At 42.1% G+C, this 23,787-nt stretch overlaps 1 protein-coding gene across 14 annotated transcripts in view; it reads right to left on the reverse strand.

Annotated features, from left to right (window-relative positions):
* The window catches only part of nav3 (neuron navigator 3), a 202,425-nt gene that overhangs the window by 6,823 nt on the left and 171,815 nt on the right, over positions 1-23,787 (reverse strand). For 6 of the 14 annotated variants that reach the window (XM_077498640.1, XM_077498638.1, XM_077498639.1 and 3 more), the window contains 19 exons: positions 20,686-20,809; positions 19,192-19,498; positions 17,985-18,711; positions 16,129-16,557; positions 14,999-15,040; positions 14,109-14,266; positions 12,975-13,169; positions 12,576-12,628; positions 12,128-12,151; positions 11,012-11,035; positions 10,768-10,845; positions 7,802-7,885; positions 7,607-7,718; positions 6,625-6,752; positions 5,085-5,108; positions 4,526-4,692; positions 2,148-2,301; positions 702-888; positions 62-159 (listed from right to left, as the gene is read on the reverse strand). In XM_077498640.1, coding sequence (XP_077354766.1) covers positions 62-159; positions 702-888; positions 2,148-2,301; positions 4,526-4,692; positions 5,085-5,108; positions 6,625-6,752; positions 7,607-7,718; positions 7,802-7,885; positions 10,768-10,845; positions 11,012-11,035; positions 12,128-12,151; positions 12,576-12,628; positions 12,975-13,169; positions 14,109-14,266; positions 14,999-15,040; positions 16,129-16,557; positions 17,985-18,711; positions 19,192-19,498; positions 20,686-20,809 — 3,115 coding nt within the window. The remainder of the gene's footprint in view (positions 1-61; positions 160-701; positions 889-2,147; positions 2,302-4,525; positions 4,693-5,084; positions 5,109-6,624; positions 6,753-7,606; positions 7,719-7,801; positions 7,886-10,767; positions 10,846-11,011; positions 11,036-12,127; positions 12,152-12,575; positions 12,629-12,974; positions 13,170-14,108; positions 14,267-14,998; positions 15,041-16,128; positions 16,558-17,984; positions 18,712-19,191; positions 19,499-20,685; positions 20,810-23,787) is intronic. The other 8 variants (XM_077498633.1, XM_077498645.1, XM_077498637.1 and 5 more) reach the window with 6 other exon arrangements.

Below are 23,787 nucleotides of genomic sequence, written 5' to 3' on the forward strand. Positions count from 1 at the left end.
GCTGTTGAAGCATCCGGAATATAAAACATACCAGTCGGAGTTAAAGGCCGTCACGGCTGACCTTGGTCGTGCTGGGCCCGCTGCTGATGCTGACCACAATCCGCACGCTGCGGCCTTCTTTGCGGAGGTTGCCTTCGTAGCCGTCGTCAAGCAGGATATCTGATGGCCAAACATGGTGAAGTTTAGAGTCTCCACGTACTTACATGACAAAGTTGATTCTACAACGCTTCAATTACAATTCATTGCAACATTGAAACAATTCTCTCGTCTAATCTTTGTTCATTGTTTCGGACAGCATACTTAGTATTCATTTGGCATCTCTACATCCTAGGGCTGTGTGCTGGGGCGATAACGGCCCGCCGGCCCACTGGTCCTCAAACGCCTCACTGCTCTCGCTCATCCCACCATCAAATAACGAGAAAGGCTCGCAGGAGAGTTTGGCGTTTTTAATTACAGCGCACAAGCCAAAGGGAGGAACGCAATGACTTTTCAAAAAGGAGATAAAGCATATGGCAAATGTCAATACAATATCATTTAACCCACAAAATCCGTTCTAATTGGCTGCCTGGTTTCTTTGGACAAAAGGTCAACAACGTAAGTGACTTTTTTTTTTTTCTGTGTTCTCACACCTCCGAACAAATGTCAGCCTGCCAAAGTTGATCGGGCCTGACGCTTCCGATCGACGCTGACGCTCAACTGACCTGACATGATGGTGTCGGTGATGTTGAGGTTGTTGAGAGACAGGCCCAGCGACTGGCGCGAGGAGGACGAGGACGTGCTGGAGGTCTCCGAGGGCGGCCGCGCCGTCTTGGCGGTGGTGGCGGTCGGCGTGGCGCTGCCGCTGGACTTGAGGCGGTCGTTCTCCGCTTTTAGCGTCTCGATCTCGTTCTGCTCATTGAGGAAGGCAAGGAAGACATCTTGTGGGAAATGCACGGCGACATTCATTTGCATTCTTGACATGACAGGGAGACTCCAGAAATGGCACAAAAAATGTCTAGTTTATTTTTTTTTTTTTTAAATTCAAAAACATCACCCTGGTTGTCATGGCAACAAAAGGGTCAACATTTGCATTAGACAGAATCTCTCCCCAGAACAGAGTGATTTGAGCCAGAGTGTGACAAAAGGATATTAAATGAGCTGTAATTCTTCTTCCTTTGTGCAATTTGACAAAAGAATATTGGAATTGTGACAAATAAAGGGTGCATAAACCAAAGATGTGAAAGTACAGATAAACCAACTGCGTGAAAACTGAAAAAGTAATTGTTAAAAAAAATTAAAAAAAAAAGACTGAAAGAGTCAAAGTAGAATTCTTGCTTCTTGCTACATTAGCAGTCAGACCTCAAATAACACAAAATCATACTGTAACTACAAGGCTGAAAATACTGATGCACTGATTTAAACTTTAACCACAGCTAAATAAACCACATTTTGACAGATACAAAAAAATCTGCTTTAAATCACAGGATTGATGTGTAGAATCCATCTATCTCTTTATGGAAAAAACAACATCTCATTAAGTTAGGCCAACTTAGTAATATTGACGTGACCACATCTGGAGTGATATTAAAGTTGCATGGAATAACTACTACAAAGACACTGCAGCTAAATCTGCAGTCACACCATGCAGCAATCGATCAAATCTGATCCAAACGATATTCAAAGCCGCTCAGTTGTGCTCTTCAAAGAGCAAATAAAAGTGACTACTTTGCGGCATCCAAGCTGCCTGCTGTTGTGAGCCTTAAATCGCTGTATCGGAATTACGGGCTGTAAGCGCCTTTTTGAACATCAAGGCTCCCTTTGTGGTGAAGGGTAAGTTGGTGATAAGAAGCCTTACATGATCCCCAGATCACAAGGGAGACTATCGGGTTCTATTATAGTCACTTTATTGAAGTATAACGCACAATCATTGAGTCGAGGCTTCTTATACAGATCATCATCAGTAGCAAAGTGTGGCACACAGGCTCCCCCTAGTGGTAGGTGAAAGAATCACTGCCCAAGTACAGTTCAGTTGTATTTAATTTTGAACACATTTGAATTTAGCCTGGAAGAACCGTTTGTTTTTAAACATTTCTTTCGGTTTGATTTGATTGATTATGTGCAGAAATCTATCATGAAGTGGCCACAAGTTACATTTCACAGAAGCTCACCTGCATGCGATTCATGGCTTCCCGGATCTGGTCCAGATGGTGGGCTGAACTCAGCGCCTCCAGCCGGATGTCGGTCAGTTTGAGCTCCTTCTCCCTCAGCTCGTTCTTCAGCTGCAGGATGATCTCGGCCTCGGCTTCCGTGCACTCGCACAGCCTAGCACGGGGGTGCGCATGGGGGGTGGAGGAAGGAGGAGGGCGTCATTTCAGGGGTGGGGGGGATACAAATACACAAATACACAATGGAGGCTTGGAAGGAATGTGGAGTTACTGGTAAAAACTTGCAAAGGTGGGTGCTTCACGTCATCATTTGCTAGTGTGCGGAAACAATGACATGCATACTACAGCTGATTGGATGAACAACTGCTGTGTATCTTGTCCTTTTCGTTATTGGTCTCAAACACACTGCACGCTCGTGCAAAAAATGCAACCGAGGTGCTCTGAACACACTTGCATGCTTAAACCGATTTTTGTTTGCAGTGACCGCGCGCCTGTTTCTACTTTCCGGAAGACTTTCAAGCAGAGCAAAGTCACACAATCACTACACGCACACACGCAGCTTCCCGGTCGGTTACCGAGATCGGTGCTTGTAGACCACGTGACCGTTTAGCTTTTTCTTTGGCGTCCAAATGGAGGTGGACTCGCGATCACATAGGCACTTGCTACGCACGACGTGGAAGGGAAGAGGGTGTAAAAAACGGTTGAGAAAAGGATGTGGGAAAAGTGAAGGTGGAAGAGAAATAAAAGAGGTGAAAGAATAGTGAGCAGTTGGACATAAAAACAAATAAGGACAGAGACGAGTGAAGAAGAAAAAGAAATAAAGCAGACATGTACAGTGAACCTCCCCTTCACAGGGGTTAAGGACCGAGCACTGCCTCAAATCATGCAAATCTGGGACTAAGTGACATCTTCGCCACAAGATGGTAGGAAAGCATTTAAAAACCTTAGAGGACTATAAAGCAGCAAAACCCAACATTTTAGTCATCAACCTATGTTACATAAATAAATGACCTTATTCCACAGTTGAAATATTCAACACACAAAAATCTATTGAGGCTCATCCATAATCTATTAGCATATTAGCTAGCTTATTAGTTCAATATTCATTATAATTATGATAAATTGACCAACAACAAAACAAGACATCTCACACATGGATGAACCAAACAAAACAAAACAAAAACAAGTCATATTGAATTCAATTTAACAGAAAACCACCAGATGGCGCCAAAGTAAAACATTTGCCAAAGTAGCAGATGTGTTGAGTTCAAAAACTGTGAACAGACATGATTCTTAGCAAAAATAAATAAATAAATAAATAAATAAATAAATAATAAGGCTAATAATGATAATAATAATGAAGGATGGGTTTAAAAAAAAAAAATACTCAAACGCTGGACCGCAAACTTGTGAGGGTTCACTGGAGCGCACAGGATGAATAACATCCATACAAGAGCCGTATCAACAATTTTACCTTTACTAAATCATATCTTTGTTTTCATCAACACTTATTGGAGTTACCTCCTCCAAGGCATATAAAAGTATACTGCGTTTGTAAGCAGCGTCGTATTGAATGTTTTTGTGATGACTATAAATATTTTTTAATAATTTCCGATATTAGAAAAAGATGATTATTATTATTACTCAAAATGCAAACAAAATTGATTTCTGATACAGGCTGTGCAAGACGCTGCAATAAAAATTTAATATTTAAACGGATATTCGACTCATTGAGCCATTTTCAGCAGTAAAAAGTTAATATTTTGTCCAGTATGAATTTGATAACTTCATTATTTTTCTTGTACAATTAATAACTTATACTAAATATTAATTTTTCCACTTGCTGTTGACTGAAGATGACGTCACCTGTGCTGAGGACGTAGGTAACGACTTATCATGGCTCACAAACTGAGTCCTTGTATCCCTTTAATTGATCGACATCAGTTCTAGTTTGACCAATAATAATTTAAAAACAGATCTTCTGTATAGTTTATTAATGTTGTATCACTACAGTGTTTATGAAGGATCTTGCAATATTTTACTGCATAGGACCCAGAAGATGAAACATTACCTCCTTTTAGTTATGTTTCAAATTACCTATGAAAAACCGCCATTGACTATTGTTTATTTATTTCTTGGTAGAATTGCAGCAAAACGACTAAAATGGTGACACTATAAATGTATCATTTCAAAAAGGTGCATTAAAAAATTATTTAAGTTCGCTTTTCACCTTTACTGTCAACTTGCATTGGGGCCAAGCCAATCCAGCCTTCGCTAACTATCTTCCTCCAAACCTTGTTTTTGATACTTTCCTCTTGTCATGAATGTCAATGGAATGTGGAGGTGCAGCAAAACAGGCGAGGACGCGCGCGCAAGCTCACTCGGTGGTGGAGGGCGACGAGCGCAAGGTGGCGACGCTGCCCTGCCGGTTGTCGTGCTGCAGCTTGGGCGAGGACGGCAGCGAGTCGCTCATCTCCTCCATCTCGTCGTGGGCCGACTGCGACTTGGTCTTCTTCTTGCTGAAGGCGTGCTTGAAGGAGCTGCGGAGCTGCGCCGCACAAAGAGAAAGAGGGCAGGGGTCAGGATCGCCCACGCGACAACCTCCTCGCCAAGAATCGCAAATCGGAGATCAGGAGGGTTCGCCGTGCCGGTTTTCCAAGCAATGCTCACTGCTGGTGGAGGTAAGAGGAAGGCAAATATCAAGGCTGTAAGTAGAGAATGAAATGGGGGCGGGAGAGGTGACTCAGCTTTTTTTTTTCTTCTAAAAATGAACAGGCAATGACGGGGCAGCCGTTTCCATGCTGATGTTTCCAGTAAAGGTAGAAGAGAGGTTGCTTTTCGGGGGCAAAAAAGGAAGTGAAGAAGGGAGCGAATGGCTGGGGAAGGAAAGGGGCGTGGGGAACCAATGACCACTGCACACATTCAAAGGACACAACTGACCTGAGCTGGGATGGAATCGGCCACCTGAAGATGCAGAACACACGCAGTGTTAACCACACACAAACACGCACACGCACGCCAGCTCACATTAGGAATGACTGAACGAATTATCAAGACAAGTCGGACATAAACAAGAGGCGGGTTTGTGAAGGTGCGACCAGCATGGGATGCTGAAGCCCTTGGCAAAAGGTTTGAAGTCTGTAGATCGCAATGTACCTTCTCAACCTTCTTATTGAGTGAGCTAAGGCAGAAGAAAAATATCAACAAACAAAAATGTAACAAAAAGTATGTAGGTTGAAATGGTGGATCAGTCAAAAAAGAACATTTCATTGTTTAGCATGATTTTGAGTCAATCATGATTTTCAAGTGAAACTGTATCATTTTTAGGGGTGTCAGGCGATTAACATTTTTAATCGCAATTAATCGCATGACTTCAATAGTTAACTCGCGACTAATCGCAAATTTTATATACTGTAAGATGTACTGTAAAAAATGAGTGTGATATTGATTTGTGTTGAGGTCATTTTTCGGCCACTAGATGGCATAATCGCATTTGTTAAGACGGTGGTGACAGCTCAGTGTATTTTTCTTTTCATATCTTTTCATCTAATCTTTAACATGAAGTAAATTTTGCAAAATTATGAAATACAACTTAACCCCAGTCTCCACAAATATATGCATTATAAAATTTATTACTGCTCAATTTTGATATGGACGTGTTGTTGCGTTGTGACTGAAATTCTAGTGGCATTAAAGGAACTTTAAATTAACGCACTCATTTTGACACACCTAATAATTTTACCTGATTATCTCACGTGGTTGAGAATACTTTCCTTGGTGTTCTTGGAATTATAATCATAAACTATTTGTCTCTGATGGGTCAGACGAGGCCGTCGACTCATTTTCTCCTCATTCCTTTTTGCAGTTTCCACCGTGCGCCAAAGCAGTATTTGTACAAATGAATCATTCATTGCAGATTTAATTAGGTGCTAATATGCATTTAGTGCTAATGAGCTCAATTTAGCAACTGCAGAGACTGCAAAGTGGCATTGGATGAGCAGAAAAAAAAAACAGCCACCAAGGAGGCAACAGAGAAGTAAAGGTCCACATCGGAGTCATGCTTTAAAAGAATAAAGTGCGTATCTGGGGGCTCTCGGCCTTCCTTTGGGTACATGAATGCAATTAAGAGCCTTCTAAAAGCACTTTCAGTCGCAAAAAGTGTTTGGCACTTCTGCGTTGACTTCTCAACTAGCCCCAGAGAGTCAACAAGCACTTAACACTCAGTTGGGATGTTTAAAAAAAAAAGAAAAAGAAAAAGAAAGAATAAAAGAAGTGAGCATCCATAGCCCTGATATTCTTTGTTGGCCATTATGTAGTCTCGCCAGCATTGTGGTGTTAATATGAAATCCCGAGTGGTCCTCCAACAGAATTTGCGGAGCGGCTGACCCCATGTTGATGATGACCGTCACCTAGCAACTGTGATATGACCACCAAGAGTGTGAGGCATGAGTATTCGCGCATGTGTGTGTGGTCCACCGACCCAGTTCTTCTTCTTCTTCTTATTCTTGTCCTCGGCATCCTTGCCCATGCTGCCCATGCTGGAGTGGCTGGCCGCGCTGTTGATGCTCGACATGCTTTCGGATGAGTGCTGACGTCTGATGCGCAGGTCTGAAAACAGCGTGGAAATGATTAGTGGTATTTTTTATTTTATTTATTTATTTTTTACAAACATGTTGCTACAGAGCAATGCATCCAAATTTGAGTTTGGGGCCCCTATTTCTGTTAATAATATTAATTATAGATCATTCATTGTTGACTTTCCTCCCTGAGGATATATATTATTTTATATTGGAGCTTGACCCATGTATGTGTTAAATTAATATATTTTTATTTAGTTATTATATTTTTTTTATATCTTTGTGAAATAAACAAAAATGCATTCCAGTATTATGTGCTATATCCACCATAATCAAAATGACATTTTAAAAGTTGTGTAAACTAGCTTTGTTTTATCTGTGAAATAAACCTTTTTGCAACTGGGAACTGATGTCCACCATTATGTAATATGAGATTTTTCAACAACTTACAGTTTACAGTCCTTATGCTAACAGTGTTACTAAGTAAACTTCACATTTTAATTTAATAGTGTTGATCGGCTTTTTTCCCCTTTAACCCATAATATTGGTATTTACATCAAAAATTCCATATTGGTCAGGCTCAAATAAATAAATAAATAAATAAAGTCCATCTAAGATTTTTTTTTGTAATTACACAACAGGAGTGGGGTCGGGTTGATGGACTTGACATTCCAAGTGGTAAATAAAAAACTAGTACTTGGGATAATAAAGGCATACTAAAAGTGACAAAAATAAATCAGTATTCCTTCCAACAACTGCAAAAGTGACATCTGTTTCATTATTTTAGATTTAAAAGATGGAACGGTAATGTAAAAAAAAGAAAAGAAAAAAAAACACATAAAAATAATACTGATAAAATAGAGTTTCAAATAAAACCGTCCTGACCTTTATGGAAGTGATCCGGGCCATTTAGCGCCACCTGTATGGCGGTCTGGGCGTCTGTGTTTTGGGTCTTCAGCGACTCTATCGTCTCCCTCAGCTCGACCAACTCGGTCTCCTGAGGGAAAGCATTTTGCACAATGAGCACCTCAGTCTGTCATTTCAACTAGAAGGGAGTAATGTCAAGTCACGTCCACGCACTTTCTGCTCGGCTGTCATGGTGAGAGACTGCAGGCGACACGTCATGTTACTCAGGCTCTTCTCAAAGGCGGCCACCAGGTGAGACTGCAGACCCGGAAAGACACACAAGTGAGCTTTTGCACAAATCAAAAGGATGACTACATTAGTTTTTGAGATACAGAAGCTTTGAAGCGTGACTTCACCACATTTGATTTTCCCGCCATACAAGGCGTGTTTAAGAGCAGGACTGCAATTCCTGAAGCATCTCTCGAAGACCTCGACAGCTAAATAGCACCTTCAGAAGTTGGACGTTCAGACAGCCGAGAGACATGCGGGGACTCGGAGAGGTCCAGCGATCAGCGAAAGGCCGACTTCACGGGGCGACAGGCTGACGACTGGTAGAAAGCTTCTGCTCCCCTCGACCTGCGTGTGCCTCGTGTGTTGTTTGGCGAAAGCTGCTGATCCAGTCGACCGCCTCATACACGCAAATTTGCGAAATTGGAAACTCAGCCTTTTGCTCTTTTACTCTGCAACAGAACAAAGTCAGCAAAGGACCGACTTGTCTGATGCCTCTGAAAGATTTTTCCTCCCCAACCTGCTCACTGATTGTGATTAGATAGCGACCCGGAGACACACGTCAGAGCTTCTGTGACTCTGCCGAACGTCAAGAAATGACAGGAAGCAGCTTGCGGCAACGTGAAGTCACGTCAAAAATAATCTTAACTTTGCACTTGGTGACTGAGAAGAATACTGATAGGCGCCAAACTGAAAATCTGTTTCATCAATAAAACATCTTTTATTTCCCCCATATGTCCATAATCAAACATTCTGAAGGGTAGCAAAATAATTGTAAGTATTTACCCAAAGTAGTGTCACCCTCCCAAAAAGGTGAACCTGGACACCTCATCTCTTCTCAGTGAAGGTTTTTCTCCTTATAAAAGGCAACAGCAAGGAAAATGATTGATGTATCTTTCTTTCTCCCCATACATTATATATATTCACTGGCAATTCTCAACCTAAACCTTACCCCCCTCGTGTCTACCCTGAGGAGGCGTCGCCCTATGGATGAACCATCTGTCTTGTTTCTTGAGCCCGTCCCCCGCTGCCACCGTTGGCTGAAGTTGATAAAGGGCCGAAGCGGCGGAGTGAATGAGGTAAAGTTATCAGAGTTAGTTCTGCCAAGACACCATTGCAAGAGGCGTGGGGGGAAATATCGAGAACATCTATCAGACTGAGACGCAGTACTCAGCCAGCTGTGGTATAAAAATAGGCTGCGTCCAACACCACAGCAAGAAAGGAAAATGACCCTGGAGAGCATAGAAACCTAATAAAACTGGAAATTAATAGTGTCCATAACTTCCATAATACAGTTTTAGGATAGTAGAAGGATGTTGGGGTCCCCCTAGTGGTTTGCAAAAGAATCCCTGCATACAGTTCAGTTGTATTTAACTTTTATAAGGTCAGTACATTTCATCTTTAAGGACTGCTTGTGTTATAACTAGGTGAGACGACTAAAATTTTTAATCATAATTAATCACGACTTCAATAGTTAACTCTTGATTAATCACAAATTTGATGTCTGTTCTAAATGTAGAATAAATTGTACCGTACATACATTTTTTTCCCGAAGTTTACATACTCTTGTTAACATAAAGTGCAAAAATGTTTAACTAATAGAAATATGGCTGCATCTTTTAGTCACTGATACTGTAATTTCATATTCATTCATAAAATTGAGTCAAAATGAAAAAGATGTACTGTACAGTAAAAACAGGTGATATTGATTTGTGTTGGTCATTTCTCTGCCACTAGATGGCATAATTGCATTTGTAAGACGGTGACAGTGCCATTTTCTTTTCATATCTAATCTTTAACATGAAGTAACTTGTGAAATTCTGCATTTTTTTGAAATTGTAAAATACAACTTGACCCCAGTTTCCACAAATATATGCATTATTATAAAATTTCTTACTGCTAAATTATGATGCGGATGCGTCTGCTTCGTTGTGACTGGAATTCCCCCAGTACAGGGGCGGTCATTACACAAAAAACAAAAAAAGTGGCGTTAAAAGAACTTTAAATTAACTCAAAATTAATGCATTAATTCTGACACCCCTAGTTAAAAAAATATTTAGGAAATGTTGACAATAAATGAAGGTTACCCCGGCAACAGGAATATTTTTACCCAACTTAAATAAATAAATATGATAAAACTTAATGCTGAGCTACAAATAAGTGTGAAGCATTTTATTAAGGGTTAGTACGGGCACCTGTATAATGAGATCTAGTTAGAAAAGTGTTTTGAAAAATCTTTTTTTTTTTTTTTTTTTAATAGTTTAATCAATTTCATTACATTTATTGTAAGTGTAATTTAGAGCAGTGTAGAAATTCATTATCAAAAATGGTAATTCTTTTTATTTTGGCAAAAAGAATCAAGGTAATTGCAACATGAGTGGGAACAAATATTAATTCATTGGATTTTGCAGTAGGTGACGAAATTGCACACAATTCTTCCATGAAGTTCGTCGCTCTGCACAACTTTTAGTGATCTGAGCCAGACAAAGCGAGGAGTGGCTTGCCGTTGAGCTTTCACCAGCTGAGCTGAGTCATATTGTCGATCTATTCAAATCTAAACACGACAACAGGTTCGACTGTTTCTCCTTTTTCCACGAGTGACACACGCTTCATTTGTCCTCATCTCGCACTCTTCTTGACTGTCTGATTCTCTCCACTGGCTTGACTTTTCCAGAGTTGTCGCCTTAAACAAATCCTCTCCGTACGCAGAGGAAAACATCTCATCTCCAAACACAAAAACCACACACGGCACCGAAACCAAACAAGGGAAAAAGGCTCAATGCATGCGTGGAATTTTCAAAAGGCTTTCGCGGATGTCTGGCAGATTTATGTTGCTTGTGGAGCATATACAGGCAAAGCTCTTCCGCGTTCTCATGCAAATCCCTGGTGTGACGGGAGGTAAACAAACTCACATTGGCAGCCAGTTGGGACGTCAGGGTCGCGACCTTCTCTTGAGAAGCGTCCAGCTCCCGACGCAGCTTCCTGATTTGCTGGTTTGGGGACAAAAAGAGGAATTATTAATAGAAAGTATGGGGAGGAAAACAGTGCAGCTGCATTTTGATAGCTTGGATGCAAAAACCATACAGTTACATGCTGACACTGTGTGGGGAAAAACAAACAAACACAACTTAAACGTAAAGTGTGGGGGGGGATTACCGTGGAATTTTGGACTGTTTGGCCCTTGATTGAAAAGAGAAAAGTCAAAATTAACACTATGTCGCATGCCTTCATCACACAGGATGAGGCTAGAGAGACAGAGGTTATTACAGGTCATGGTGCCGGTTATCATGGTTAGGAGTTAGCCAGCAATACATCCTCCGAAGAATGGGTCAAATAGTATTTGCAAATTGCTCATTTATTTCATCTTAAAGAAGATTCTCATCTTCTTTGGCAGCACGGTCAATGCTAATCACTGCAGGGAATGTTTCTCTCCATTCTCTTTGGCTTTCGGTGAATAAGGTCACAAAACTTCCCCTGATTTACACTTTGCCTCCGAGACAGTCAATTTAGTGAAAAGGCTTAGCTGCATTTGCTTTTACTGTTTGATCCAATGTTAATGAAAGCGAAAATACAACAGGAGCAGGTAAGAAAATAGACAAGAAATGGGAAAATAACAGAAAGATAATGATGGAAATGGAGTGCATGAGGGTGGCGGGATTACAGTTATTAACGCTTTTCATTCGACGGAGCTGGATAAGGATGTGTGCGATTTATAATCAGGAAGGAGTGCATAAACGATAACGAAAGCGACGCAACATAAACTATTGCAGTGATCCATCATCAGCAACATCACTGCTTGGTTGGAAGGGCTCGCTGTCAACAGTCCGACTACTTCAAAGTCAGGTTATGTGGACGTATTGTTTGTAAAACAAATTCAACAAAACATGTCCACATAAAAACAACTTGAAATTTTTCAATGTGAAGAATGCCAGAAAGGGGAATCATACGTATGTGAATTGATACATATAAGGTACAATGACTGCAATCTAATGTCACATTTCTTTTGTATATGTGTATATCAACTACCATTGTTTAGCTTTGAATGACAAACAGTCACAAAAAAGACACAAAGAGACAATTGCACAAATAGATCAACCATACAAAGGCACTTGAACATGCTTTTACTGAAAGATAGTATGAGATAGACTAAAACAACAACACAGAAATATAGAAATTAGCCGAAAAGACAAATTGCTCAACATTTTTGTATCTTCAAGACAACTTCTGAATGTGAAGCAGCGCATGCATACCAAAACACACAAACTCGCTTACCTCTGAGTGCGCCTTCTCCTCCGTCTGTTCAAAAAGCAAACACACAGAATCGACATTTAAGGCACGAAATAAAGTCACATTTTAATTACAGTGACATTCAAGTGATGGAAATGCCAGCAAATCCCTCCTGTGGATCAAATCAGGCCTCAAAACTCAATTGGGTGGGGGAAAAAACACACACCAAAAGAGTGTCCACCTGGAAGAAAAGTTTGGAACACATCCATCATTTATGTCAGTCTGCAACAGCCTGCAAGCGTGATCAATACGTTCCCATCAACTCACCGCCACAAGCATTCCGAAAGAATGCCCAGCAAATAATGAAAATCACCGTATTATCCTCTTACATTTTAATCTGCACTGATTAATTTTTCATTGTTTGCTTTATCGACTTCATTCTAAAATCTTGTTTCCGTAGCGATGGTACAATTTAGGAATGAACGATACTTACTGCGGAGTATAGTGAAGACGTGCTGGACACCAGTGACAACGACGAGCCGTGGACTGTGAGAACAGAAAAAGTCAGCATTGAAATTTACAGGTACATTAAAACTCATTTTGACGTTGACTCTCCTTTTGTTATTCATTCTTTTTTTTTTTTTTTTGTTATTCATTCTATTGCATCATGAATAATATCTGAAGTGGAGCAGGGAAAACCCATCGGGCTTGTTAAAACGCTGCCCTCCATAAGGATGTAATGACAGGCCCCAATAAAAGAGAGCGTTGCGACCCACGAGCCACTTCTTGCACAAAGGTCATTAAATGTGCTATTAAAGCACGTAATGACAGACGGGCCTCTGCTGAACCTTTACATTCATTCTGATGGCCGAGGTCAAAGAGGGCCCCCCACCTTCATCGGTGCTGTCCCTGAAGGAACCCGAGCGGCTGATGGCGCGAGGACGGTCCTCCAGGGATGTGGCGCTGCCGCCCAGTGGGTGCCCCTCGCCGTACAGGTCGAAGGAGTCCTGGGCGGGGATGCTGTTGGAGCGGCTCATGCCGCTGCTGCCTGCTGGCAGGTTGTATTGGCTGATGTGAGTCGGGCTCACTAGAAAGAAAAGAAAAAAAAGAAAAAAAAAGAGAACATTTGTATTCATCACTTCTCAGGTAAGATCCAATTACGATTCAGCTTCAGAACACAGGTGAGCCGTGATTGGTTGTGACTCGAATCCTTTTCATTTTCAGTTGACAGCAAGTGACAAAATGGCTGCCGCAACCCCCCCCCCCAGTGAAATGGCAACATAAAAAAAATAATAGATAAATAATAAAAAGAATAATTATAATAATATTAAATAATAATAATAATAATAATAATAATAATAATAATAATAATAATAATAATAATAATAAATTAAAATAATCAGAATTCTGTGTTTAGACTAGTGCAGCTACAAAGAACTTATTGTATAGAAAATGCTTGTGTTGACCGTCTCTTTAAGGAGGATGTATTCATGTATTATTCCACACTGTAAAAAAAAAAAAAAAAATAAAAAAAAATAAAAAAAATATATATGGTAACAATGTAAATTAGCACAGCAAAGCAAGCAAGCAACAATTTGATATTGTGTTTTTATTTTACTTTATTTTTTAATTGTATTATTACGAATATTATTAATTGATTATTTTTTTAATGCTTTCATTTCCTTTTTCTTTTATTATATTTAAATTGGGGGACAATACAAGGGACATTTAGTTGTGTAAACTCATTTCTTTGTTGTGAAATGTGGGTAAGCCAATTTTCACAACAGCAAAATTCTAAATATTTTGTTGACTTGTCCAACTTACAATTTTATCAAAGTTTGCTGCCCTGAATCTTTTTTTTTTTTTTCTTGCATTTGACAAATTGGATTTCCCTTTAGTGGTTATTTGATTAAATATAATAGTTTGAGTCCTTGTAGATGTATTAATACATCATGCAGCTGCAAAATTACAACAATAGTAAAGAAAAAAAAATGTGATGAGATGATTAGAATCTTGACAGACTCACAAAGGTTGGAGTAGTGGTATTTTCCAGTGGTGGTGCAGGAGGCCCCAGGTGGAGACATCGGGGACTGGCTGCCCGAGTCCTGAAGCCCCCCAGTTGAATGCGACCTGAGCCACTCCATTCCCTCTTCATGGGACGTCTGCCTGGACGACGGCGGGTACCTGGAATCCAAAAAGGAACTCCTTTTAGGCAGCTGTCAGCTTTTAAAGAGATGCTTGGGGGGTAAGGATGTGACCAGTGATGGGATGAGTGCAAAGGCATTCACGGCAAAAACCGAGCATACAGTCCAGGCATACTCAAGCATAAAGATGCATGCATCGGCATACACGTCCAGAAACGTTGCGGTTTCTCGCTTCCTGGCTCCGAGAGGCCAAGCAGCAGACGGCCACCTTATCACATTATTTAATCCCCGGGGGATAATAATTGAGTTTGTGCTTGTCCACTTTTCAGCAGCGTTCTCCTTGCAAAGTCCTCATTAGCACGCTTGTCACATGTGACCTCGCTCCACTACACTGGCAGCACATGTCCCGCTGCTCTAATGGAACCTTGTGAACTGAAGGGTCACGCTGGAAGCTTCAGTGCACGTGTGCAAATGTGGTTTGCCGTAACAATGTTCTACTTATTACTCACCATTATTATGAAGCTTTTTTTTTTTTTCATGGGCAAATGACACAGACAACATGCAGCTTGCACATACCGTCAAATCATCTTGAAATGAAAAGATGCCAAACATGCGCGAATGGCAAGTAAAGAAAAATTATGTATCTAAAAATTCAGGTGCAATGTGGCTTTTGCATTAAGTAATCACATGCATGAAAACAGCGTATTAGTACTTCCATGCAGCTGCGTGCAATATTTTTCCGTACAAATCTGGCCGCAAACTTTCTATATACCTCAGTCTCTTTTTGGGAAGCGTGTTTCTGTCAAGAGGCATGCTGTTAAGACATAGAGGATGAGTGCGTTAGATGGGAAAAAACAAACAAAACAAAACAAAACATGTTACGCACGCCACGTGAGACATAAATAACCAATGAGAAAAGCATTAAAAAGAATTAGTCAAACCACTATAGGTGACCATGAATATTGACTGTCGAGCTATATTATAAGAGCAGTGTTTCCCAACCTTTACTGAGCCAATTAACATTAGAAATGGATGGAAGATTTGTGAAAAAATCTGAAATATTCATATTTGGACATGCAAGGTTTCCGCCCGACAGCAAAGTCGTACATTCTATCATCTAGTGAAAGAGCATTAAATTGTTCGGCACACGTTAGTATAGATAGATTTTTAGATAGAGATAGAACAATATGTTTTATTCAGGGCCAATACCGATACCGTTTATTAGTAGTCAAGGACGGCAATAACTGATATTTGGAGCAGATATTCATTTTCACTCAAAGGGAAAATATTGAAAAAAAAATAAATAAAAAAACTCAATTTTTAAATTTTTATTTTTTATTTTTTATTTTTTTTAAAGCATATGTTTGTTGAACAATGTTTAGGGTTCGTAAGATATTGGAGCTTAGAAAAAAATCTTAGTCAGTTTTACAAATCTAACAAAAAGTTCAGGAATCTTTCAGTTAAATAAAAACTTAAGTAAATATCTCCCTATTGTTTGCAACAGTAAATAGTTTTTTTTTTTAGTTTTTAAATAATTAGTCCCCTGAACACTTTTTTTAAAATGGATCTAATATCGGCCATATGATTCTTCAAAATGGCCGATGCCGATCTTTTGTCAAAATGCTGAATATCGGCGCCTATAATCAGCCCAGCCGATAATCAGTCTATCCCTATTTTTAGACCAATTGATGTGACACACTTGATGATTTCCAGCACTGGTTGGGAATCACTAGACTTGCCTAAACAATAATGCTCACACCTTAAAGAAGGCAATTATGAATTTAAAGTGTGAAAACCATGCCTATATGTTTGGGTTTTGTCATTGTTCATTTCCAAATATCTTAAATGTTATTGATGGCGGTTCTCACGTGCAACAATGCATACGATTCAGCCCAATCTTACCCCTCGGACAGGGTGGACTTGACACTGCCGGTTCTCGTAACCTTGGGCCCGTGGTGGCCCAGAGGCAGATCAATGGACTCTGAACTGGTGTGCAGACTGCTCATGCTTTGGCAGCTCAGCGTGTCCTTGCTGCCAGCGGACGAGCCGCAGGCAGGCCAGGGGCGAGCGTTGGACGGCAGCGAGAGGCCAGAGGCCGGGCTGGAGGCCGGCGAGTCGCCGCACAGGAGGTCCGGGCCTTTGCCGTACAGCGGGCTGCTGCCGCCGCTCAGGCCGCCGGCGCTGCCCAGACTCCCTGTGCCGGAGGAGGGCGAGTCCAGACTGGCCTGCCGGGCCAGAGTACCGTGCGGGCTGCCCAGGATTGAGGGGCATTTGCCAGAGTCAGGCGTGCCCGGGGAGCTGGCCTTGCTGCTGGCTTTGGTGCCAAACAATCTGGGGGTAGATAGGTGGGTGCATTTAGGAAGGCTCAAACGTTAAGCAAAGTAATATGCGGGCATCTGACGAGAATGCCAAGAGCATACGGATTAGTAAGCACACTTCCCCCGCAGTCATACCTCCTCAACATAACTAACACACGTCTGTTCTTGACTTAAAAGAACCCAATTCAGGCCAGCCTGCGTCCTCATATGTTCACGCAGCATGCGCCAAAGCAATCACAGCAAATAAACAGGTGACGCCACCTTGAGACCATCTCATAATGACATGCAGATGAAAAAGAAGCCGGCTTGACACATCAGATGGGGCGGACATGTTCGGGCATGCATGTCGAGCGCCTGTTTGAAATGAGCAGGAGATTGACGGCGCGAGAAACTCCTGTCTGCCGTCTGCTCGCATCAAGGAAGCTTCGCCGGGTACGTCTGCCTTGAATGAAAGCCCGTGCGTTCATCATCGGGGTAACAATATATTTGATCGCATGTGAAGAAGAGGTCTATTTAATGATCCTCGACGGCAGCGCGGCCATAAAATCCTCCTGGAAAGTTACTTAAATATGATTGCCTTATGATATGTCTTATATTGATTTGACTCCTACTTTACCAGACTCAAATATTATATCCAGCCATTCTGAAATGATATTAGATTGTTCACCACCTCCAATAATCTTATCGCACCTCGAGGCACGCTGCAGTAACACAGACACTTTTATCTGTGAAACAATCCCTCATTTGACTGGAAAGTAACTTGTGAAAGGTCTGCTTCCACCAAGTCACATAGTAAGACGTAAGTTGGCATGGGCTCATATTAAAAACTGACAGTATAAATGTGAGCAAAAATATCCTGGTATCACCGTATTCAAATCTCTAAATTCTCACATCTCTAAATTGACCTTCTTTGAAATATTTGGCCAAATAAAAACAGTATTTCATGGGAGAGTACTGATACTAGGGATAAATAAATACATTTCTGTTTTAATTCTTTTTCGTTTTCTAATTCTTCCCATCACTGGTGAGCTATTTTAAGAACAGACTATATGATTGGGTTATTCATGTTGTCCTTGGGGGGAACAGTTGATTTTATTTTGTGAAAAAGGCATCCATGTTTGCAGTGTCTCCATTCTCCATTCGTAACGGCCATCACTGCTCACCAAAAAGGAGAACAAAAAAAAGAAAAAGTGAATTGGAGGCAATTAACTTCAGAGGCAGCTCGTATATATTGCCCTGATTAGACGTCCCGTCAAAACAGAAAAGAGCTCATTATCGGTGACAGCCGGTATTAGCGGTAATTGAAACCTTGACTTTTTAAAACCAGTAATCAGCCCATGCCTACATGGAAGTACACTGACACGCATACATCTGCATCTGCTTGATGGAAACATGGAGAAAAAAGAATGAGAGCGGTGAGGATGTTTTTGAGCGGCTGACCTGCGGAAGGTTGGGGAAGCAATGTCAGGGTATTTGGAGCCCGGCTGCCTGAGGCCTGTCTGGCCCGTTGACGTGGACGTCGGACTGGACTTGGGCGAAGTGGACAATCCCGGATCTTGCTCCGTCACCGTCACTTTCTCCTTGTCCGTCTGGTTCATGTTGACGGGACTGGAGCGGTCCGAGCCCACCTTGCCGGCGTCCCTGCGCTTGGCTCCGGCCTGGTTGGCCGCCCCGCCGCCGGCGGACTTGCCGCTGACGTTGGAGTCGATGCTGCTGGAGCTGGAGCGGTGGCCGCCGCGCCCCGCCGCCACCCCACTGGACGATTTGGCCGGCCTGGGTAGTGAGCGGTACTGGAGGGACACTTTAGAACCCCCGCAACTGAGCAGGATGCCGTCGTCCTGAGGCTGGGAGCCATCCAGGCTGGTTTTACGCACGCCACTGATGCCCGTGCCTTTGCCGAGGGCGGCTGATGATTTGGGGGCCTTGCCCAGGGTGGCAGAACCACTAGCGAGCGTGGCGCCACTGGAGGTGATTAGGGTCCCACTAGGACCAGGGATCTTCTTGAATCCAAAAGAACCCGTGGTAGGTGGGCGTCCGATACCAGAGGGGGGCTTCTTGCCTTCATCTCCGCTGCTCTTGCCGGCATCAGAGGGGGAGCGCTGGATTCCCGAAGAACCCTTGGAGGGCACCTTGCCTTTCTCCGAAGCCTTGGCATCATCGGTCTTGCCTGTCGATTTGCATAAAGCGCATTTAGCACAAATCCAAAAACACCTCAGCAGATTTTTAGCCAGCACTTGTTCCTGTCAACTTGTGGCCAATAGCCAAAAGAGAAAACTTGCTGAATTGACTCAAAACTTACACGCAATGGAAAACTATTGGGGTCAAGGTTGAACACGTACAGGTAAATGGTAAAGATATGAAAAGTCTACACACCCCTGTTATATGTGATAAAAAAAGGAGACCTTTCAATATACACAAAATAAAATCTTGTCAACTGACATAATGTGGTTGCAAAAGTGTGCACACCCTCATAATGGGATTTGGCTGTGGATTGAGAGTAACACCAACACTTGCCTTCATCTAAAGTGCCTCTGATTAACTCCAATTCAAGTCCAGCTGTTCTACTATGCTTCCTGACTCTCAAATAAAACTACATAGAAAGAAAGTAGCACATCCAACATGATACTGTGTCAAATGGGACATTTACCTGCTGTTTTGTGTGACGTGGAGGTACTTTTCGTCCTGGGCGGCGTGATGCCAACCTGAGTCGTCATGCCCCTTCTCAGTGAGCCAGTCTGGGATATCTGTGCCAACGCCTTCTGACCCGCGTCCTCGTACTGGCCCTGCGCTTGGGACGACGACGAGGACGATGAGGAAGGCTTCCAGCGGGAGGAGCCGCCGTTGGGGTCCATGCTGGCGTTGAGTTCCTCCTCCACCTTCTTCAGGTCCTCAGCTCCGACCCAGCTGCTGCTCACTTCCTGATCGGCATGCTTGGACTTACTGGATCTCTGGGACTGTTGCAAGGAAGTACAAGAATGAACACAAAGCTCAGACAAGAAAATAAAGTCGTGCATTGCTGGGGTGGAAAATATCCTAGTGTACATACATTATTCAGTGTCCTTGAATGCACCAGTGATGGCTGCTCGGAAGTTCCTTTCATTTGTGTGAGTTTGTTGATTTTGAATTCATTCACCTTAATCAGGGCAGGGCTGCTCTAATTCTTTAATTTTGCCAACTGGGCATTTTTATTACCAAGGGTCATGTGATATTTGTTGCATTAATTTACCATTTCTCCCCTAGTTTTTATTATAAGTTCATTCACTCGCAGCCATTTTCACATTTCGCACCCCCCTTCACTCCTGGATTTTGACTGATTTTGCAAGGCCCATTTATGTATTATGTTCTATTGCTATAAAAACATGCAACCTACCAAAATAAAGATTTTGAAGCTAGTTGAAATTTTAACAATGTAAATTGGAAGTACTATGTGGGAGTTGTTGCGCGGCAAAAAAGTGTGGAGATTAAAAATCACAATAACATATGTGGAAATGCTTCATCATTCCCACAATTAAAGGTTTGACTCAAATACTGAGTGAGTAAAAGCAACATATTCTTCGATGAAGTACAAACTTCTGCCTGTGAATTATTCAAACACCATGTCGAAAAAAACATAAGGCAGGTCGGTCGGCAACGCAAAAGCAAACAAAGAAGCAGCGAGGTGTGAAGTCAGAGCTATCTTTGGACTGACCAGATCTCCTCTTTTGGGACGCTCGTGCACAAACACACCTACACAAACAAACACACAAGTGAGATCACCACTCGCCTTTCCTTGACAGATGGCCATGCGGTCTCCCTAGCAACACCGGAGTGTCTTCAATGAGGGGTAAGAAACACTTGGCAGAATAGAGCAACAAAAAAACAACAACAAAAATCCTCTGAGGAGAGCAGGCAGGCGGCATCTTATTCCCACAGCTGCACACTAACACTATTTTTTTTAACCTATTGTCATTTGAGTTTTCATCTTTGCGGGTGAATGATTGATAAGCAAAAGTTTGGATGCATGCGTCACAGATATAAATATACAGATAACGACATGTCATCTTGTCATTGCGATGACATTTAACGTTATGGTGTGGGATAATTATTATAAATGGGATGCAGCGCATATTGGCGGCATGTTGCGCAAAATGTCAGCTCTCACCTGGGCGCCCTTGCTTTTGCGTGACGAGCCGACGGCCGAGTATGCGGGCGTGTTCAGATCGTCGGTGCTGATGTTGTCCAAGGTGTCGCTCAGGCCGCTGCTCACCGAGCTGCTGTCGTCCCAGCTGCCGGGAGGAGGAGGAAGAGGAGTGGGAGGAGAGATTGAGAATACAGTATTTACTGGTCGATAAATAAGATGGCATCTTCCATCGACTGCATTATTTACTTATGTAGACGAATGAAGCAAAGCTTCCTTTGTTTTGTTTTTTTTCTCTTATAAGTAAATGGTTATCATGGCAACGAGACCAGAACTTTATGCATGTTGGGAGAGGACTGCTATGATTTGCTATTCAGATGGAAATCTTCTGCCAAAATATAATCTGGCACAGAACATTTCTTGCTGTACACAAACTAAACTAAAAGATGACAATACAAGCAAAAAAAATTACCAAAACATTAACAAAGACTTGCGTTTATTTTACTACATGCATCTCCAAACAACTCCCAATAAATGAGGGGATTTTCAGCGTGGCTGTCATCAAACACGCCCCCTGACATTCAAAAATGAGTTCAAAGAAAGGAAAAGAACTTCTGGAAAAGTAATTACACAGTGCAGACAAGACAATTCAGGCTTGCCATCTACAGCTGATCAGAGGCTGACGATGGAAGTGGAAGGCTGAGAATAAGACAATAATTGCTTTTTCAGTTTTTTTTTTTGTTTTTTTTTAGAAGAAGAAGAAGGGGAGAGAATGTGGGCGGGATGGAGTGAGAGGAAGATTGTTGGACAGTCAAGCATTCATTGTCTTCATACTTTTAATGAGTCAGTTCAGAACCTGAAAATAAAAAATAACTGCAAATAGCGCACAGGGCAACCGTTTTTAAAGTAAGCAACCATATTTGGCAACAAAGTCGAAATGGACATGCAGTAGAACCACAGCCAATCCCTAAATGAAGGTAATGGTAATCGTCATCCATTTTCTATACAAGTGTTGTAATGTGTTTTTGTGCATCAGTGCCATTTTTATCATTTTGTCACTGTGAGGTTTCATTTCCCTTCAATTCAAAATCATTATTGGTAAAACGTGTCTGTAAGATGGATGGATATTTGGGGGGGGGGGGGGGAAATGTTACACAACAAAAAAAAGTGTTTTTAATATTTTGTGCGAGCATTTGGTACAGACAATGGCGGGGACCAGTGGCTTTTGGCTCTTTTCATCACTGGCTGGCCCATGTCTATTTTAAAGACGTCCCTTCTTCTGTCTCGACACTTGAGTTGGAAAGATGCCTTTACTCAGAGCGGAGGCGACAGCCACGTTGAAGCGCACTCTGACTCGTCTTCCTCTGAGAGGAAACTTCAATGTGAGATTGACACAAAAGGCCAGATGGGGCCAAATGTACTGCCCCAATTCGACATGGCTCAGTCCAACGTTCCAACCTGACTTGGTTTGCAAAAAGAATACAACAAAACATACAGCATCGTTTTCGCAAAGCTCTTTTTGGCATCCCTCTATGGTGCTTCAAGCGCAAAAGTACCTCAAGGAAAGATAAAAACCATGAGATGATGACGACAGGGTCGAGTGGAACAGAGTAGTTAATTGACCCCGCCCCCCCACAGCATAACAATAGTTTGACTCTCACTCTCCATGGGTGGTCTCACTCATACAAAGCCGAAAATCTTTTTTTTTTCCCTGCTGGGGGAACTACAGTGTAGTTTCCACAGTTGGTAATGTGATTAAAAAGCACTTCATGGGTAAATGCTGCTTGATTAACATAACGAGTCATGGTGAACGGCCCTCGCAGTCATTTAGGCGAAGTCAAAGAATTTCGCTCCACATTCTCGGCAGTTGAATTGTGGACGCTAATTTATGCTAATTAGCAAACTGCAGTTTCTGCAGCGAAAAAAATATAAACCACAAACAATCACAAACAAATAAACATTTGGAACTTTCAGATAAACGCAGAATGTTTTTGATTGTATTTGGATTGATTCTTTCTTTGAGACAGTTATGTAACCAATAACTGATTGCATAACCACATTTGTGTACAATCTTTGATTGTAATCAAAATCGTGAACGCGCGGCTAATGGTCACGAATGGTCACGCATTCGTGAACTCGTCGTGAACTATGCGTGAACAGTGCGGGAACAGTTTATGCCCCAAAATGGCACGACTTTTGGCCACGACAAGATCGTGGCCAAAAGTCGTGCATGTGTCAGCCTTGCATATGGATAACTCCTGTCCTTTTATAACAAATTTGTGTAAAAAGAAGCTCGTCACTAGTAAGCATCGACAACATCACCGCTCTATGTGTGACAAAACAAGAAGGCCACACGAAAAAATGGCAGCCACCCTCCCGAGAGCCCACTGGAGCAAACGGGCTGAATATTTCATAGTCCAACTCCTGGGATCAGCTAAGATGGTTGTGACAGAATGCCATCGCTTCACCAAGCGCCGTCCCCCTTCAGACTCGCACGCTTTTCGGAAGCCACGTCACCACGAGCGAACTCGATAACCTGCCGGCGAGGGCGAGACTTCTGTGTCATTGCGTCTTAAATTAACTATGAGCTTGCAATATCCAGAGGAAACGCTGCAGAGGATATTAGCTTCAGGTGTGCAAAGCGTGCGTTAAATCCACATGAAAACACTTTGCCCATGTGAAGACCTCAATCAGAAGAAAAACAAGATCCTTATAGTGCAATTTTTTCATATTCAGGGTGAAGGCTTCAAGCAGGAGGATGTCAGCACGGTAAAGACTAAAATAAATGAAGTCTCCGCATGTCTATTTGCCGATTCAATTCCAAAGCCTCGATTTCCACGCGGCGCACGCATATAAACCTCTCTCCACCTCGCAAATGCATCGGCTCGCCGTGATGCCACTCAGCCATGCAAACGTTATCTCATGCAATATTCAGCCAGTTTAGTTCGGTCCTTACAGCAGGCAGTTTGCCCGGGATGAAGAAAAACGCTATTAACAGCACAAACAAAAGCCAACAGAGGTGATTACACCCCATCATGAAGATAAATTTGATTTTTTTTTTCTTTTTCCCAGGAGGTGCTTGATAAAAAATATTTGGGGAAGCAAATTGAAACAGAAGAGAACAAA

Source organism: Festucalex cinctus, chromosome 16 (assembly GCF_051991245.1).
Source record: "Festucalex cinctus isolate MCC-2025b chromosome 16, RoL_Fcin_1.0, whole genome shotgun sequence".
Taxonomy (NCBI): domain Eukaryota; kingdom Metazoa; phylum Chordata; class Actinopteri; order Syngnathiformes; family Syngnathidae; genus Festucalex; species Festucalex cinctus.